The sequence below is a fragment of the Podarcis filfolensis genome (assembly GCF_964270895.1).
Source record: "Podarcis filfolensis genome assembly, chromosome: 7".
In the NCBI taxonomy this organism is placed as follows: domain Eukaryota; kingdom Metazoa; phylum Chordata; class Lepidosauria; order Squamata; family Lacertidae; genus Podarcis; species Podarcis filfolensis.
Genome location: NC_139603.1, coordinates 82356204 through 82375672, shown reverse-complemented (window position 1 = coordinate 82375672; position 19469 = coordinate 82356204). Strand labels below are relative to the sequence as shown.

The 19469-nt window shown below is 44.5% G+C and overlaps 1 protein-coding gene across 2 annotated transcripts in view; it reads right to left on the bottom strand.

Moving 5' to 3' along the window:
- The window catches only part of KHDRBS3 (KH RNA binding domain containing, signal transduction associated 3), a 108930-nt gene that overhangs the window by 17407 nt on the left and 72054 nt on the right, over positions 1 to 19469 (bottom strand). For both annotated transcript variants that reach the window (XM_083622224.1, XM_083622223.1), the window contains exons 6-7: positions 13645 to 13837; positions 10594 to 10676 (exon numbers count right to left, since the gene is read on the bottom strand). In XM_083622224.1, the coding sequence (XP_083478350.1) occupies positions 10594 to 10676; positions 13645 to 13837 (276 nt within the window). The remainder of the gene's footprint in view (positions 1 to 10593; positions 10677 to 13644; positions 13838 to 19469) is intronic.

Here is a 19469-nt window from a genome sequence, read left to right as displayed (position 1 = left end):
TGCAGGCTGAGACCCGACCTGACTGCACACTGTCTTGCCAGAGTGGTTATCTCCCACTTGGACTACTGCAATGCGCTCTAGGTGGGGCTACCTTTGAAGGTAACCCAGAAACGATAGCTAATCCAGAATGCAGCAGCTACACTGGTGACTGGGAGCGGCCGCCAGGACCATATTAACACTGATTCTAAAGGATCTACGTTGGCTCCCAGTACTTTTCTGAGCACAGTTCAAAGTGTTGGCCCTAAAGGGTCTTGGCCCTGTATACCTGAAGGAGCGTCTCCACCCTCATCGTTCAGCCCGGACACTGAGGTCCAGCTCCGAGGGCCTTCTGGTGGTTCTTTCACTGTGAGAAGTGAAGCTACAGGGAACCAGGCAGAGCACCTTCTCAGTAGTGGTGCCCTCCCTATGGAACACCCTCCCATCAGGTGTCAAGAAGACGAGTAACTACTTAACCTTTAGAAGACATCTGAAAGCAGCCCTGTATTTAATGTGTAATGTTTTTGTATATGTTGGAAGCCACAAAGTGTGGCTAGGGCAACCCACACAGATGGCAGGGTATAAATAATAAATTCTTATTCTTATCCCTGACTACTGGTTTGCCAGCTGGGGACCATGGGAGCTGCAGTTCAATACTTAAAGCACTCTTCCTCTGAAGAGGAACGAAAACCATTTTCCCGGGGTGGGTGGGAAGCAAGCTGTGCTGCAGTGATTTTAGAATATGCTAAGTGAGGACAATGGACGCGGGTGGCGCTGTGGGTAAAACCTCAGCGCCTAGGACTTGCCGATCGCATGGTCGGCGGTTCGAATCCCTGCGGCGGGGTGAGCTCCCGTCGTTCGGTCCCAGCTCCTGCCCACCTAGCAGTTCGAAAGCACCCTTAAGTGCAAGTAGATAAATAGGTACCGCTTTATAGCGGGAAGGTAAACGGCATTTCCGTGTGCTGCTCTGGTGCCGGTTCACTGGAGCAGCTTCGTCACGCTGGCCACGTGACCCGGAAGTGTCTGCGGACAGCGCTGGCTCCCGGCCTCTAGAGTGAGATGAGTGCACAACCCTAGAGTTTGTCAAGACTGGCCCGTAAGGGCAGGGGTACCTTTACCTTTACCTTTACCTTTTTAAGTGAGGACAATGCAACACTGCTTACGTATTATCAGAAAGAAACGGCTTGCATCTTCTGTACAGCTGCTAATCCAGCTGTTGGTAAGAGTACCCAGCACCGCCTTGCTATTATACCAAGTTCAGCTCCTTGGGTCAACTGCTCTAGCTGTTTAGCTACTGTGGATCTGCTTGACCTTTGCAAAGGCCTCTGTGTAGTGCTTAACATGAGAGCTTGTGTGGTACTACTGGGAAGCTCAAGGTAAAAATATTCAGAGTTCTGGCTGAATAGAGCCTCAAGTCCAAAGCATCCAGTCACATAGAAAGAGAACTGCCTATTCATGTTACATCAAGAGCCACTGAGATGTAAACCAGGAAAAGTACTGGCTGCCCAATGGAATTCTGCTAAACTTGAAAACACACATTTTTCTAACACAACCCAAGGGCTTTTTCGTTTGATCTCATTCTACGTTTAATCTGTATACCGCCTTTCTATACACAAGGCGGTCTACAACCGGCTGGAGAACCAACAAAAATATGCAGCAAAGTTCTTGTAACAATCCGATCCAGTACAAATTAAGTCATAATAAAAATATGACTTTTAAAGAAGCAACTTTATATCAGATAAAGTAATATTCAACAACCCACTGCACTTCTGCAAAGACAAGTCTGTCTTCACATTTTTTTCAAGTACACACTTATAATATTTTAGGTATACACCTAAATAAAAGTGATGCACGAGGCAGCCGAAGTTGTTCAAATGAAGAGATATTTCAGTCTCCCCTGCCCTTAAACATGCAACTTCCACCTAACAGTCACAGAGATCGTCCCATTAATTCAGCTTGCTGCCTTTTATGCTTGTGTAGTATTAATGATGCTCTTGTCTGGCACCAGAGATAACATCAACCTTGATCTTCGATTCTTCTCTGTGTTGGCAGTTCTACCAAACCCCAATTCCCCATGGTTCTTCCACAAGCTATGAACATGAATGCGATTAGGACAGCCGCCAACCGAGTATTCTACTCTCCCCCCCCCCTTTTCCTCTGAGAACTGCAAGCCTCAGCCCCCTTCGCGATATGGCTTCATCAACGTGGATAATCTTTGGATTGTTCGTTCTAAATCTTATTTTAGCTAAACACCCAAAATGCTCTGTCTATATCAAGTGTGAGGAAGGGGGCTTGAATACACTGTCCAGTACACCTGTCAGGCTTGAATACGACACAATGAAATGACAAAATTCTGTGCCAGTTGCCTGCTTTATTATGAATTAATTACTGCGGATTGGTGCCAAGGTACAGGAAGAGTGGGAGGCCGTAGGTCTTGATGGGCAGTGAATTTTTCTTTATTTCTATTATGTTTCTATTCCACCTTTCCTCCAAGGAACTAAAGGCAGTGTACACAATTCTTTCCTCTCCCCATTTTATCCCCACAATGACCCTGGGAGGTAGGTTAGGCTGAGAGACAGTGACAGCCCTAGATCAACCAATGAGCCTCATGGCTGAGTCAGGATTTGAACTCTTGTCCCCCATGTCTTAATCAGACACTTCAACCGCTATACCACACTGGCAACTGGAAAGTTCTTCTCTCCTGAAAATCAGAATCTCACACACTTCTTCAATCCAGAATGTGCGAGAATCATAGAATCGTTGAGTTGGAAGGGGCTCCAAAGGTCATCCAGTCCAACCCCTTGCAATGCAAGGATCTCAACTGAAGCATCCATGGCAGGTTCAACCTCTGCTTATAAACCCCCAAGGAAGAAGAGTCCATCCCTTCCAGAGGGAGTCCATTCCACTATCGCACAGCTCTTACTGTGAGGAAGTTCTTCCTGATGTTCAGTTGGAATCTCATTCCTTGTAACTTGACGCCACTGGCTCGAGTTCTACTGTTCGGAGAAGGGCTGGTTTTTCTATTGCAGTGGTGGGGAACTTGAGGTCCGGGAGATGTTGTCAGACTCCCAACTCCCATCATCCCCAACAAGTGGCCATGCTAGCTTTGTTTAATGGGAGTTGGAGACCAGTAAAACCCGGAGGTGGTGGTGGGTGGTACTCATTGGGACTGGTAGGGTGGAAGGCAAAGAGGACAACAGCAGTTGGAGTCAGTGGCACCTAATTCTAGTTATGACACTTGTCCTCTTCCCTGCTGAATTCTACAAGGGGAAGGTGAGGGCTGCATGAGAATGGTAGGGCAGTTCCTCAGTTGCCCTAATGTACCAATCTCTGCTGTATGGGAGGGGCCACAGGCTTCTAAACCTCAGCCTGAGATTAAGAGCACAAGACTCTTAATCTCAGCGTTGTGGATTCAAACACCATGTCAGACAAAAAGATTCCTGCATTACAGGCGTTTGGACTAGATGACCCTTATAGTCCCCTTCAACTCTACAATTCTACTAATGAAATACTTCCTTATATGACATGGAACAGTATTTACATATTGCTTTTTAAATGATCAAAATGCTTCACAAACATTGCCGCAATGGTTTCTACAAAGACTGTGTGATGTTGTAGCAGTTTTGTTATCCCTACAGGGCTACCTTTGAAGGTGACTCGGAAACTACAACTAATCCAGAATGTGGCAGCTAGACTGGTGCCTGGGAGCGGCCGCCGAGACCATATAACACCGGTCTTGAAAGACCTACATTGGCTCCCAGTCCGTTTCCGAGCACAATTCAAAGTGTTGGTGCTGACCTTTAAAGCCCTAAACGGCCTCAGTCCAGTATACCTGAAGGAGCGTCTCCACCCCCATCATTCTGCCCGGACACTGAGGTCCAGCGCCGAGGGCCTTCTGGCGGTTCCCTCATTGCGAGAAGCAAAGCTACAGGGAACCAGGCAGAGGGCCTTCTCGGTAGTGGTGCCCGCCCTGTGGAACGCCCTTCGAGCAGATGTCAAAGCGATAAACAACTACCTGACATTCAGAAGACATCTTAAGGCAGCCCTGTTCAGGGAAGTTTTTAACGTGTGATATTTTATTGTATTTTTGGTTTTTATGGAAGCCGCCCAGAGTGGCTGGGGAGGCCCAGCCAGATGGGCGGGGTATAAATAATAAATTATTATTATTATTATATTACAGTATATTGCATTGAGGGAGAGAGGGAATAAGGCTAAAAGAGTGGACAGTGGCTTGCTAAGAGACACCTATTGATACGGCAGCAGAGGAGATGCTCTTACTTAGACCACTACATCAAACTAAGTTTCTGCTGAGAGAAAGTGAGTATGCAATTCCCAAACTTCTCCCTCACTACTGCAGAGGCTGGAATCTTTTTTGACCATTGAAAGGAAAGCTTCCGTTTTGTGTGAATGTTGTTGCATCTCATGCACAATGTTTCTAAGGAAGTAAGTCTTGTAATCGTCAGCCTTTCGGGTGTCAGAAGGGGATTAGATCTCAAGTCTTTCTTCCTCGCATGCCTAGCCAGGAAGGACATGTGAAGACCTGCATTGCTCCCCTGAGCCTCCTGTGATCGTGAAAGAAGAAGCCCAAGCGTACTTCTTGTGACTCAAGCCTTCCAGATTCAGCTTATATCCACAGGACAGCATCTGCCGTGTGGAGCTGAGGAAGTCAAAATGCATATTTTGGTTTTAATATAGCACTGCTTTATTGGGAACAGAACATTTTCAAAGGATAGAGAAGGCAGATGGCTCAATGAGGCCAGCTCTTACCTCCATTACTTACTTTTCTGGTAAAAAGAAAAAGGCAACCAATAACCTAGGCCCAAGAACTAGATTTTCAAAGGCACATCTACACCTGTTTGCATACACATGTCAACTAAATCTTTACGGCCCCATCTCGCAAACACCTAAATTCATACATAGGGAAAAGAAAATACATCGTCTTTGAATGTTGTGGTTTTACATACCAGTACATAATAACAATAATCTGTTCCTCAGCAGGTCTCAAAATTAGGAAAATGCAACCTTGGGTGAACAACGCATGACATATGACACAGTGTCATGATTTATTGAACAGACAGCTAGGAGCTAAGCCATTAGCTATTCCCGACAGGGAAATCAGAGGAGGTAGGAAAGAGTCTTCCATTTCATGCTGAGTGGGTGAGAAAGGAGTGTGTGGAATAGATCAGAGATGGCTGGAGGTCTCATACTGGTTTCAGGGGTACTTGGAGCGACCAAATGTTTTGCCGTTTCCTGCTCCAAAACTCAGTACGAAGCCAGAGAAGAAACAACATCAATTCCCTAGTCTTCTATACATGCCAACAGCTACCCCAACTATGGCAGGCCTTGGTAGTCTTAACTGTTTGTTATGCTGACTGCCCACAGGGAAATGGCTCTTTCAGCAGCAAACTCGTCTGGCTGGCAACATCCAAATCAAATACCTACATCCAGAAAGCTCTCTCATTCATACAGGCGTATACTGAATCAGGTGCTTGGTCATCACATCATTTATATTGTCTCTCAGGAACAATCTTAGAAGGTTATTATTTCCAAGTACCAGGCGTTTCAGGAGTGATGCGTACAGATTTGTGATGACCAGAATGCCAACAAAATGCCTGTGTGTTGTGTCAAGTTTCAGTCCCGGTACTTTTTGCTCTACAACCTATTCTACAGTACATTCTGCTCAGTTGGAGGCCATCAACTATAATTTTGGATGTGATAGCAAGCAAGAGGAGCAGGAATTGCAACCGGCTTATGAGTCCTATTCCTTGCTGTACTCTATTTTGTCCCAAACCTATCTCGCACATTAATGGCAAGGCACAGAAAAGAGAAGTGTCAGTTGCACTGCCTCCCCACACCCTCAAAAGTCACTGCTGAAATGTCTAATGGCTTAAGGAATTGGTGTGGGATGTTGTTGCTTGCATGACATTATTGCCCCTGCAACAGTTCTATGCACAGTTAAGATGTGCTTGAGTCTCATTGAAGTTAGAACTAGGATTCAGCCCTAGAATGAAAGCAATATATCTAGGCAAGTCCAATGGACCCTTCCATCTTCACACAGATCTGGGAATGGAGATTAGATCCTTTGGGTCAGAGAACTTAAGTTTCTTCTGACAGGATTGAGCCTCAACATCTCTCTTCTTAGGCAACCAAGGCTCTGGGACTTGTAACCGCATGCAAGATTGCAGCTTTAGTGCAGTAAGTATTTGGGTATGCCCTGAAGGTGCACAGTCGACTTAAATATAATTCAGCGCACTGGAAGCACAATGCAAGCAATTAAATTTTAGTACAACTTTTAAATCTCAACACTACCACATCTGCCTCCAATGAGTATCTCCAAAGTTGAATTTTCTAATTAAACACAGAGTAAAACAAAACAAGAAGAATGCTGCAGGTTGCCTCTGCAGCAGCACGAGGCCATTCAGACTGTGATTGATAACTGCAGGGTGGAACACCACAGCTTTGGTGCTCTCAGCCTCTCAGAAAGGTACTACGGCTTTCATGTGTGAAATCATTTCTCTGCAACACACTTGTTTTGCTTTAGACTACCGTCATTCTTTATTGGTCTCAGGTGCTTAATTTAGCCTTCAACTGTATGAGCCACCGTGGCTTCGAAACTTCTCCAGAATCACATCATTTGCTTATAGGTGCATTTGCAGAAAAAGACGATTCTGTACACATTCCTCCTACCACAAACAAACGAATAAAACCCACAGCCTTACTCACCGTTTGCAAAGAGTGTGTGATAATTAAGAGAAGGGCTTTATCCCCAGAGCATTGGTCGTATGGCACCAAGCAAGCTGTTGAGACCAAATTTTGTGATATATGTGTGTGTCTATAAGAGGTACATCTACAGGCAAATTTACAGGAGGGCAAATGGGGCACTTGCTCAGGGCAGCAAATCTGAGGAGGCAGTGACGAGGCCCCAATTTTCCCTACTGTAAATATGTCTCTTGCTGGAAGTTCCCTTCCCACACAACAGGAAGGTGCAGAAGCCTTGTGATGCTCAGCACCATGCTGTGAGTTTGCCCCAGTCGCTCTCTTTCTCCCTGCTCAACCTTGTCTCTGCATCAGAGTCACCTGGACTCCCTTGAAGGAATCCTCAACGCCTGTCTGAACTCCAGAGCAGGACAAACTCTGGACCGGAGAGAGGAAAGGAGAGGGGGAACATTTTGTGCCCTGGCTGGGAGTGTGATCTGTTGGTCTCCTTTGGCCAAATTGGCTTGGGAGAGTGTGCTGGAGAAAACAGTGCTGGCCTCTTGTAGGCACCCTTTCGCCACTTGGGTGATATGCATTCCAGCCAAATGTCAGGTTTCCATTTACAGTTAAGGAACAGGAACCATCCCTAAAGCTACACTAATCACACACAAATATTAATTCAAGCAATACCATTAGGTCCAAAATTGTTCTTTGGAGACAGCGCCACTCAGTCATTTGGACCAGACCTTAAAATGGTTCCAAAACTGCCTTAGTATCCTGCAGCCATCATGAGTTGAGATCCCAGACTCTACAAAGCCAGCTAGCTGTTGCTCCATCAGTAACTGACCTGGCTTGAAGCAACAATGTTAGCACAATCCTACCATGTTGAGTTTACTCAGGCAGCTCGTGTGAATACAAATCAACCTCAAAGTCAACATATCTGTACATTCCTTTAGATCAGTAAGCATTTGTGCAAAATGACTAACTCAATATCAATCAGTTTTGTAAAATCTGTTAAGCCTTTTCTCATATCGGATCAGATTGAGAACCTGGAGGGCAGCCAACAGTCAGGTGATAATGCAGTGGAAAGGAAGCCTTTCAGTGGCAATGGGCAGGTACGAAGCCACTCCTTCCCCTCCCTTTTTCTGTAACCTTGTCACATAATCCAAATTTTAGTAACAAAGCTCATTCTCTGCCATGTTAACTCTCTGCAGCATCTGTCACTGCTATGAATGGTTGATCATAAGTACCTCGGTAGTCATCTCAGTGCTATTAAGCAGATGGCAGTGCTAAATCCAAATGATGTAGTACATCTCCCCGGTGGACTTTGTTTCCATACTCTACCATTATTCCACAATTCCTCTGTGATAAATCTTATGTATTCTGGAGAACATTAAATAGTGAGCAGACATAGGCAATTGATTTATTAGCAGCAGTCTGCATTTGCCCCGTTACCAGTCTTTGGAAACACTTGTGTGGGAAACGTGGGAAGCCCTCAAGGCGCATAGACCGCTGGCCTCATTTTGTGTAACGTAATGTTTCTAAACAGATTCCACGTTTCAGCACAATTTGTCTTTGCAAAGTGCTAAATTGCAGTTTGCAGGGTTTTTTTAAACACACACACACACACACACACACACACACACACACACACACAACAAGCCAAAGAGACCCAGACTTTCCATTTGGTTCTAGGAGGGATTTGGTGATTAAATTGCTCTAGTATGGTTACTAGACCAATTGAAGAACAGAATTCTTGTGACTCTAAATCTTAGTAACATTACTGGGATCAAGGAGTATTACGGTGTCCCAATAAATATACTGAGCACAGGGAAGTGATCAAAGCAAGTGTAAAGGCATTCGGGATGCGTGCATCAACACAGGGAGGAGGCTAGGGTTTACAGGGCGTTTAAACTTCTCCAGTTCAATGGCCAGCTAAATTTTGCAGAAAACCAAGTCTCCCATCTATATACAACAGTTTAAGATGAGACTTGCTCAACCCATCACACAAAACGTAACTGCCAATCTCTCATATAGCCATCTGGCTGTTTTGCTTTTCTTAACCTGGTATTGAAAACATAGCTTTCGACAGTCTGGAAATCAAACAGCTTGTCCCAAATCACCAGAGAGCAATGTAAACAAGTGCCTGGTAGTGTACAGCCTTCGAAATCTACACCAATATTGTTGTTCTCTCCTCTTTCATTGTGGCACACTGGACTGGCTTAGCACCGGCTTGTCTCATTAAACATGTGTAAATTGTTGCGGCTAATTTCCACTGAACGTTATCCCTCAACATTAAAGAGTTACGTCATCTTTCTCATTTTAGTCAATGGAGCTGAGTGACTACAGCCAGCACAAATCACAGCAGGCCCAATTTGCATTCTAATCAGCTGCCAAAAGTAATTCCTTCAGAAGTCCACTACAGTTGCCATGAATTATGTTGCTGGGAATCTACTTCCTTAGGGCCAGTGAAAAGGCGTACTGATAGCTACACTGCAGGAACCCAAAATGCTGCTTACTTTGCAAGCCATCCCAATCTAACCAATGTGGGATCTCCATAGCTAAAAATACATGAATGGATTTTTAACAAAAGAGTCTTTCAGCTGAGTTGTACAAGGAAGCTTGCGATTAACTTGAAAATCCAGAGACTACCCCAAATTTAACAGCTATCCACTAGCACAAAATCCATGCAAGGTTGAAGATTTACGTATAATAAGGTATCACATCTATTTATTTAGTTCACTTTAAAATAGTATAAATTTTTTGCTTTTGCTGAAAATAAACCGCATGCAGGCTGGTTTAGTTACGTAATAGGGTGTCTACTATCACACTCCTGTCCAAAGGTGTGGTCACTAGTGGTTGCGGGGATGGGGGTTCCCATCTGACGTCCAGTCACCTGCACCACTGCTGGAATCCGCAACAGAGACAGAGAAGTGAGGCAGGGGCAAGCCTGACATGGGGCAAATGCACTTGTGAGAGCTCTGAATTGGTTCAAATGGTGCATTTTCATCTTGCTGACTTCCCTGCTGCCTTGCCCCTCTTGTGTGCATCAGTGCTGTGGGCGAAAAGAGGTCAAGTGAGTGCCACACACCCTCAGCCCCCGCACGGCCATCTGCTCTTCAATATGGTCTGCTCATATCAACCAGTGGGAGAGGTATGTTGGAAATGGAATATTTGCTTCTGTTGCATGTTACATTTGTCAAAAAAAAAAATGGCAACCAAGACCATGCAGAGGTGGGCAGGATGTGACCTAGAGAGGAAGCACTTCATCTCATGAAGGTATCACAGCATCTCTTGTGTGGAAAAGGACCTAGATCCCGTTTTTCACATCCCCTGCTGAAAGGGCCAGATAGCAGGTGACAGGGATGGACAGATCAGCTGATTTCCACTTCATTTCAGTTTTGCATGTGTTGGCCTGGAAAGGGGGAACCCACAAATATTCACATTGTGTGCATCTTTCTAAAAAATAAGTTTTTTTTAAATGCTTTCATATGCATCCCCCCAATTAAAATGTAAACATTTTTTGAGCTTGAACTGCACCATAAAATTATGAGAACTGTGTAGTCCAGCTAACAACTGCATTCCAATTAGTGTTTAAGTGCGGGGACTGCAAATTGGATCTGTTTGCTTTAAAATGTGGACCGAATAAAATTATCCTCCATCCGTAGCTGGCGAAGGGGAAGACCTGAAATCCTGAACAGCCACTGCCAGAGGCAGCAGACAATATTAGGCTGTGATATAGCACTGAATGGACAGTCTTGAGTGGCTTAAACAGTTGTTCCACTCCTACACCAGGGATGAATCTTCTGTCTGTTATCAAAGATGGGTATTTCAAGACTCATCACAAATCAAAACCACTTACCCCAGTAATATATGGTGACTCATGCAACCATTCTAAATGAATTAAGCCATCTTCCTTACCTTTGTGCTGAAGTACTATAGCTGTTATCATAGGAATCGTAGCTCTGTTCATCATATGAAGTGCCATATCCATCGTCATAGTCCTGGGAAAACAATTTCAATACAAAGGCGGCATTACAATTCAAGGAACTACTACAGAACTCAAAACACCACCTATTTTTCTCCAGTCAAAATGACATCTCCAGGAATATAAATTTACTGAAGGTGTTCTGGACCTTGGTTAAACAGGCCCTGAGCACAAGTAGGTCCACAACTGGTTCTGTGTACCAAAGGAGTCTCTGGACTTCTGTTTCTTCAACAGCAATCCCTCATGCAACATGGTAAACAGATAAGTTGGTGACATGAATTTCCATTCCAAGAAAAAGACAACATGAACTTGTCTGGGCAAGCCAAATAGTTCTTTGGCTCAACAATGGAAGACTCTTGAACAGATGGTGGACCACAAACTTTCTCACCATGGGCAACCTTCCTGTTTAATCTGGTGAGTAATCTGAAGACACATATTTACTGCTCTCCCTGAAAACACCTTTTAATGGAGACACTGAAGTCACTGTAGCTGATCTCAGTCAAGAGTAGTGAAGTGTTCTGCTTAATCCTTTAGAGGAAAGGGCCAAACTGAGGTGGTTACACTAAACTTTGGGGTTGGGGATTATCAGAGGATTTACTGCAAGAACAGTAAGTAACCGTCTCTATAAGAGGGTGATTTAACTTAATGGTATTCTTGAACACAGCACCAAAACAGAATGTAAGAAACTCATCTCTCACGTTATCTTGCAACTCACAGACTCCCTTTAAATAGCAATCAAGTAGAGCTCAAGGATGCTTTAAAGTTTGCCCTTAATTAGATTTGACATCTTCCTGTTAATGTTTTCTGTGTTTGAGGTTTCAAGTGCAGCACGTTTATTCCTATTTGGCCAGTTCTGCATATAAATTGATATACTTTGATTTCTTTTTTTAAAAAAAAAATGTATCCCAGAGATATGAATCTGAGGAGAAATTAGACCCGCCATTGGGTTTCTGAAATGCAAAACAACCTGCAGTCCTAGAGAATTATGTCTGGTTAGGTGTGTGTGTTGGAAGAAGGGAGAGTTGTAGAATTCTGTTGCTGTGATGCCTTAGAAAAACTGAAGTGAAAATGTTTGGCTGTGTTACGAAAGGTCACCTAATAGCAATGAAGCTGGAATTCTGTGTTTATGGAGTGCCACACTGGTTCCCTCCTATCCTGCTGCTGCTCTCAATAGGAAATCTCTTTCTGTTTTTAGCTGAGTTAGTAGAGCTATGGGGAAAACAGGTTTTCAGGTTCCTTAGAAAGCCTCCTGTGGGACAGCCACCTCACACGTTCCATTTTTAAACATACACTTAATGTAAAGTGTGATGGTGATAAGCAGGTGCTCAGAAATGCATTACGCCACTGTATACAGGAAACCCAGGTTTAATGCTGCACGATGTGTGACAACAGCCCTGGAAATTGCACATTAGGAACCCCTAATGACTGCCTGGGCTTGCAGAAGTGAAGGGAAGCATACTTGGGCTTCTGCCACCGGGCTAGGGGACCTAAGGCCACTTGAAGGGCTACTTCCCCAGTGTTGCAAGAAGAATACCATGACCAGAGGAAGTCCGGCGTAATCCCATCTCTGTTGGTGAGAGGAGCAGGGAACTGGTTTTCTTCTTCCCTGCTAGGAAGAATACTATTCCTATGCTTGCTTTCTACTTCCTTACCCTGTTGCTTTTGCATCATGTCTATTTGACTGTGTACGTTTGGCCTCTGTGCAGCACTCAGAAAATGTTAGCCACTTTGTATGAGATAAATATAAATAGCAACCACCATCTCAGCTGATGGAGAGCTATAAACAGAAGAAACCCGCCCTCCAATCAGAATATGAGGTGGTCGGCTCCTTTCTCTTATTAACCACACCTAGAACGACCCATGTTCCTGTTGCATAAATGCTCAGGTTTCTATGAGTCACCTGACCAGGTTCCCACCAACTACCGGAGAGCTGAACTGGCCTGAGCAGATCTGAGGACCAGAACACCATTGCTGCATTTTTTACTATTGTGTCCTTTTTTATATATATACCTTTGCTACGTTGGGTCCTCATTAGCTGCTGTAAAATAATCATGTTTATTATAATAATTAATCATGCACTCTTATGAGTCAATTTACTTCTGTAAACTGCAGGTGGCTGTGCCATTTTCTAAGGGGAGCCATTCCTGGAACTGCCCACCATTTTAATTTGCCCAAAATGCAATGCCTATGCTTGTTTCCCATTCAAAAATGGTGCCATACACTTGGGGACGACGACAAACCAAACCAAATAATAATTATAATAAACAGCTGTGCTGGGGCCCAGCAAGGAGGGTGGTAACAAGATCTGTGTGTGTCATTGTTTTGCAAAGGCTCTCTTGTGTCAGGTTATTTCCTTTATGCGTCTAAGAAAGTCTTAATTTGGCTAATAACACAGTGAGGTATATGCTCAGTCTTAATGTTCAGTCCTAACAGGTTTGTTTTCCAACAGATGTTGCTAACGGTGAGGCAGAGTGTGCCATGGGAGCACTTTGTAAAAAATGGATCTAATGAGAAACAGTTGGTTTGAGCATCGTTAATAAACATCCAAATATATTCATCGATCACCTTGACACAGTATGTTAAGGCAGGTTAGATTTATGGTATGGGGATATATCCTGAAAATCACTTCCCTGGGGAGAACAGCCATGGGCTTCCCTGAAGCATCATGCTTCCCCGGAGTCTTCTAGCAGAGTAGGTACGATATAATCACTACGATATAATCCCATGGAAAAGTTGCCCCAACAAACTTCTTAGGGAAGTGGAACTAATAAGAGGACCCCTTCCGTTGATTGTAACATCCAAGGGGGTCTGGAGGGAAAGAGGTTTGTCTTTCAGATATTTGGGGCCCAAGCCACGTAGGGCTTTAAACCTCAATGTGAGCACCTTGAATTGGGTCAGAAAACGAACCGGAGACCAGTTAGATGGACCATTGGTCTGTTTCAGTATAGGACAGCTTCCTGCAGTTTAAGGTGGGTTCTACTTACGTATTCTCCATAGGTATCTTGTGCTGGAGGAGGAGGAAGGGGTCGGTAGCCTGCAGATGGTGGAACCCCTCTTGCTCTGGGAGTTAGAAGACCCCGGCCACGAGTGATGGGACCTCTACCAGGGGGTATTCCTCTGGGTGCGGGTGCCCCTCTTGGGATGCCTGCAGGTGGGGGTGGCACACCCCCGCGAGTTCTAAGAACAAGAGAGTAACTTATATTAAAATGGCACGTTCCAATTCTTCCCTATCATAAAAAACAAAAACATTACGTGACTATCAGAACCAGACAAAGCCCCTTCAAACTGGGAGCCAGCTTAAAGAACTTTTCTGGAGATGAAATTTGAAGCAGGAAATGAGAGTAAATTCAACACTTATTTGAAAGGAGAAGTAAATGAACGGTGCTAAGTGGGCAAGCCTGTGCCCATGTTGCAACCAAGTGAAGGTGCCACTAGGGTAAGTAGGTCTGCTTTTAGGTAGCCGATGCCTCTGTTTGAGAATTGCTCGTCATCATGAAGTTCTCCTTACGCTGTTTCCGGAGACTTGGGTACATCCTGTAGCTAGGATGGGCACATTCTGGAGCTTCCTCCCCCTGTGAAATCCTACTAGCCAGTAATGAAGTAAAGTAAGTCCACAAGCTATATGGAGGTTACATTCCAGGGACTGCGCCCAAAACCAAAATTGTGTAGTCAAGACTCATTGGGTTCAATGGTGGGTGGGACTGCCAAAGTCATCTTCCCAAGAACGCTGCCTCCTTTTTAATTTTTTGCCATGTGTGCAAATCTGGATGCAAGCTGAATGCACACTAGCTGCATGCACGTAAGTTATGGGTTTACTGTAGCAGCAGAGTTCCCCCTTTCCATGTCACGCATGGAACAGAAGTCACAAAGTCATTGTTTTTGGTTTCTGCAATGTGCACACCCACCCAGCCACCCACAAAAACACACTTAGGTGTCATGTGCATGCCCACAGGGCAATTATGTATTATTTTCTGCACAAAGGTTCTTCCCACTTAGGAATTCAAAATGCAAACAAAGGGTAGTACATATATTCAGATACAAAACACACATTCCTCCAACAGGGAAGCCACACAAGCGGTGACCTGTGCAACTACTCAACAAGCAAGACACGGATAGATTTAATGGCAGGGAGCCAACCTTCATGTTCTTTCCTTGTCTTCAGAGTGCTTATTTTCCCTCCTCCCATTACAGAGTATATTCAATCACTTCCAAGTATCTGTTATGTGTTCTAATTCAAACCAGCATAATATTAAGTGTGTTTTGTGGGAGGGAGAGTTATTGGTTGGTTTTGGGGTTTTTTTAATGATGTATTTTGTGTTTTTATGTTGTGAATCTCCCTGCAATCTTCGGATGAAGGTCGGTATACAAATTTAATAAATAATCAACAGCAATTATGTAAGTCAGCAAGAGGTACTCATCTGTATGGCCATTTCTCCCGTTTTGACTGCTAACCTCATTTGTAAAACAGACGCAAGTGTCCAGCAGATAAATCGGCCACTTTATAATGAGATGCCGCTTGGAATTAGTATGCAAATACGCTAGTGATGGGCTCGTGAAATGTCCCCCTAATCTCAATAAGCAATCATCATCAAAACCCTTTTGGGGAGTTGAAAGCCTCCAGCTTCATCAGCCCTCAAGCATGCAACGTACATCAATATGAATACAAGATGTTTCGCAGATTTCAAATAATGTTTTATGTGTGTGCCACTTGCAACCATATGGTTCCCTCTCTTGAGCACAATGGCACAGATGACCAAGAGTTAATTTTAATTCTAGTTTGAGATTTAAGCATTTCCACCTTATCAAGCGTGTTTCTGTAGGAGAACGTTGGAACAGTTGATCAGCAGCAGTTGTGGTTACCTTCTTTTAACTTTGACAGGTTCAAACCCCCTGAACATCATTATGACATCAGGTGAACTGCAGGTAGATGGACTGGCCTACGGATGGGCTGAGGGAGATCCAGTTCCCTATGCTTGCATCAATCTATACAATGACATTGGCCAGAGGACTACTTTAGTAAAAGGTAAAGGGACCCCTGACCATTAGGTCCAGTCGTGGCTGACTCTGGGGTTGCGGTGCTCATCTCGCTTTATTGGCCGAGGGAGCTTCCGGGTCATGTGGCCAGCATGACTAAGCCGCTTCTGGCGTACCAGAGCAGCACACGGAAACACCGTTTACTTTCCCGCCGGAGCGGTACCCATTTATCTACTTGCACTTTGACGTGCTTTCAAACTGCTAGGTTGGCAGGAGCAGGGACCGAGCAACGGGAGCTCACCCCGTCGCGGGGATTCGAACCGCCGACCTTCTGATCGGCAAGTCCTAGGCTCTGTGGTTTAACCCACAGCGCCACCCGCGTCCCTGAAGACTACTGTATCACAAAGGCTGCTTCTCCATGGGCAACAATCAGATGTTAAAAATAGCATGCATGAGGATTTGAGCCTTGTGTGTGAAAATGCCCAGGTTTGCTGGTCTATAGCACACTCTATTCCTTTGCTCAGCTTCTTAGATGGCTCTAACTCTAATAGATGAAGACAACTTTGGGAACCAATCCAATTTGTTTCAACCACTTCAGCTGATTGGATCAATTGCTGATGCCTCTTTCATTCCCCTATTTTCTCCCTCCTTAACCTTTAACCAGAAAGGAAATCTGCCCTTTTTGCTTTTGGTTGTAAATAAATGCAGCACCGGGGGGGGGGGGGAATCCCCAAACTGAACCGAACCTAAACAATTTGTCCTAATTAATATGCACATCAGCATTATCTGTTCTATTTTTATATTGTTTCCTTTGATGTTCAAATCCAACTTCCCGTTACCTGCAATCTTATATTTTGTTCAAGGTTTCCGATGCATGCTTATGCAAGTTATGATACAGCTGTTCACAATCTCCTTTGTTTTAGATACATTCCAGAAAGATTCACAGGTCGAGTATGGAGCCTTGTCATCATTGTATTATATTCTGCAAATTCGCCTCTCTCTTCCCAAACAAACCAAAACAAGTTCCTAGATCTCACAGTGACAAAAAGAAAGATGAAGTGTACCTGGCAAAGGCTCAGATGACTGAAGTGACATGGTCAGGATTTTGTGATACGTGTAGAGCATCTGTGGCATAATCCCCTCCTCCACATTGTAAGTTTTCACAGACGTACAGTTTTGAGGGTGGGGGAATATCTATATAGATTTAGCATGAGCTATACATCCTGTGCAGTCTGGTGTTCCACTGACTTGAACATTCAAGCTTTCCTTTAAGCAACAGCAATGGCCTCCAGCTGCACATACTAAAATCCTGTGACGTTAACATCTGTGATATTATCCTTTCATTCCTGTGAATGCATCAGGATTACAAAAAACAACAATAGCATCCTACCATTCATTTTATGTTCTACTTATTCCTACTGATCGCTGCTTGCATAACTATCAAAACAGAGACAAACAAGCAGGTACTCTTGACAATTCATGTGTATGTGTGTGTGTTTGTATGTATGTGTGTATTGTGTGGACACAGAGGAAAAATCAGACAACCTCCCCAACATCTTTGAAATGGTGAAATGAGAAGGGCCCAGTTGCTGCTCTGAGGATCTTTTGGAAGGGTAGAGAGCTCCACTTCCTCGCCATCAGGTTCAGGACTGAAGTGGCGAGGAGAAAGCTCACTCATTCTTTTCGTAGTTTTGGATGTGATCATGGGGCTTTGTGCCCAGCAAAATGGAGGCAAGCAGCAGGTTACTTGTTTATGATCACCTACCCAAACGCCCAGAACTGACTGGCTGAGAGCAGTTGGCCATACACATGGGGCCCTGCTCCACTTTGAGGAAGAAAGTGGGCTGTTGTTCTCTACCACCATTATTTTCCTGCAAGGGTAAAGGGTCTTCTTCATTGTTATAGACCCTCACCTAACCTTACTCTTCTGCTGCTCTCCATCGTTTAGGCTCAAGGGACATCCAACCACAGACAAACCACTTGACCAACATATTTTGACATCAATGTACTGTTAAAAAGGCGTTTGTTATGCTTCTGAGTGACCTTTATCACGCAGTGACGCAGCTAGAGTGCTCAACTTGCACTAGAGGCCTAATCATCCCTCCAGGTTTTTTGGAGTGCAACTAATACCAGTCCCAGCCAACACAGCTGGCTGGACCTGATGTGAGTTGTGGTCCAAGGTACCAGATCAGGGTCACCAGGCTGGTAAAGGCTGCAAGTACGCATGCAGGGTGCTTCTGGCCCCACAAACAAGGTGTTGGCACCTTGCAAAAGTGGCTTGGGTCAATGAGAAAGCTCTCGACGCTCTCTTGAGTTTGTGACTCATCTGACGTCCCCCAAGGCTCTTGTATTGTTTTTCCTAGGTGCTCTTGGAACTTTTGTCTGCGTCCAAGTTTGCTGTCAGGGTTGCCAAGCAAGCTGTGCCCCATCTGTTCAGGGCGGTCCTTTGTTCTCAAGACTGTGTTTTCAAGAACCAAGCTGAACAACAGGATGAGGTCACAGAGCCTGAAGGAGGAGCAGCAGCAGCAGCAGCAGCAACAACAAAGGTGTCTGTGAACCCCTGAAGACATGCAAATCTATCTGCTTCACATTCAGGACCCAGATTCAATCTCTAGCATTTCCACGCAGGGGTGGGAAGGCCTCCTGTGTGAAACCCTTGAGAGCTGCTATCAGTCACTATAAACAATACTGAACTAGATGGAACAACGGTCTGACCCTCGGGCAGCTTCCTATATGCCTGCTGTTCAGGCTGGTGTGAACGAAAAGGGATTGTAAGAAACTCCAAAATGGTCTCTCCAAACTGGGTGAACGAAATGGTAACATGATTCAGTGCAAGCAAGCATAAAGTGATGTGCATTGGGATTAAAAATAAATAAATGCCCAGGTTCCCTTCTGTGATGGTTCCTGGTTTCTGGAGCTCTAAAATGGATTGATGGGACTAGGATTTGTGGGCCGCTGCCTTGTAAGAATGCAAGGGAGCATGGTGATTTTATGAAGCAGCTGTCAAGTGGCCCAATACCACACTCTCTATCAATCAAATCCTCAAACTATGCCCTAAGGGCATTAGTGGGGAATAATAAAACCGGAGAATATTTGAATGGTTCCAAAATGAGAAGCTCATATTGCCTCACGGAAGTCCAAGTAGCAAGTACATCTATTCATCATACCCAGCGAAGGGTTCTGCCAAACTCAAAACGCTTGCAAGTGCTGGAAAAATCCCGGTTTTAGGTCTAACACCCAAGATGTTGGTCAAGGGTTCCTCAAATATGACATATTCCTCTAGGAATTTATGGTGTTTCTCCCCCCCCCCCAACAAAGCTCCTGTGCTAATAAAACCTAGACCTATTAAAGAATTGTGTCCACCTCCATTCACATCCCCACTGCTAAAATGCGGCAAAGCTCTCCTCAATATAACTACGCTATCTGGGAAAACATATGCAGTGGTACCTCGGGTTACATACACTTCAGGTTACATACACTTCAGGTTACAGACTCTGCTAACCCAGAAATATTACCTTGGGTTAAGAACTTTGCTTCAGGATGAGAAAAGAAATCGTGCTCCGGCAGCGCGGCGGCAGCAGGAGGCCCCATTAGCTAAAGTGGTGCTTCAGGTTAAGAACAGTTTCAGGTTAAGAACAGACCTCCGGAACGAATTAAGTACTTAACCTGAGGTACCACTGTATAGATGCAGCCATGAACAATGAAGCCTGGACATATAACCCAAATTTCAAAATGTACCAAAAGTTGAAGTGCAATTAAAACCAGTAATGGAAACTTGTGAAGAGAGATTATCTGCCACACATTTCTTACACTAAATTTAAAAGATCTTACAAAT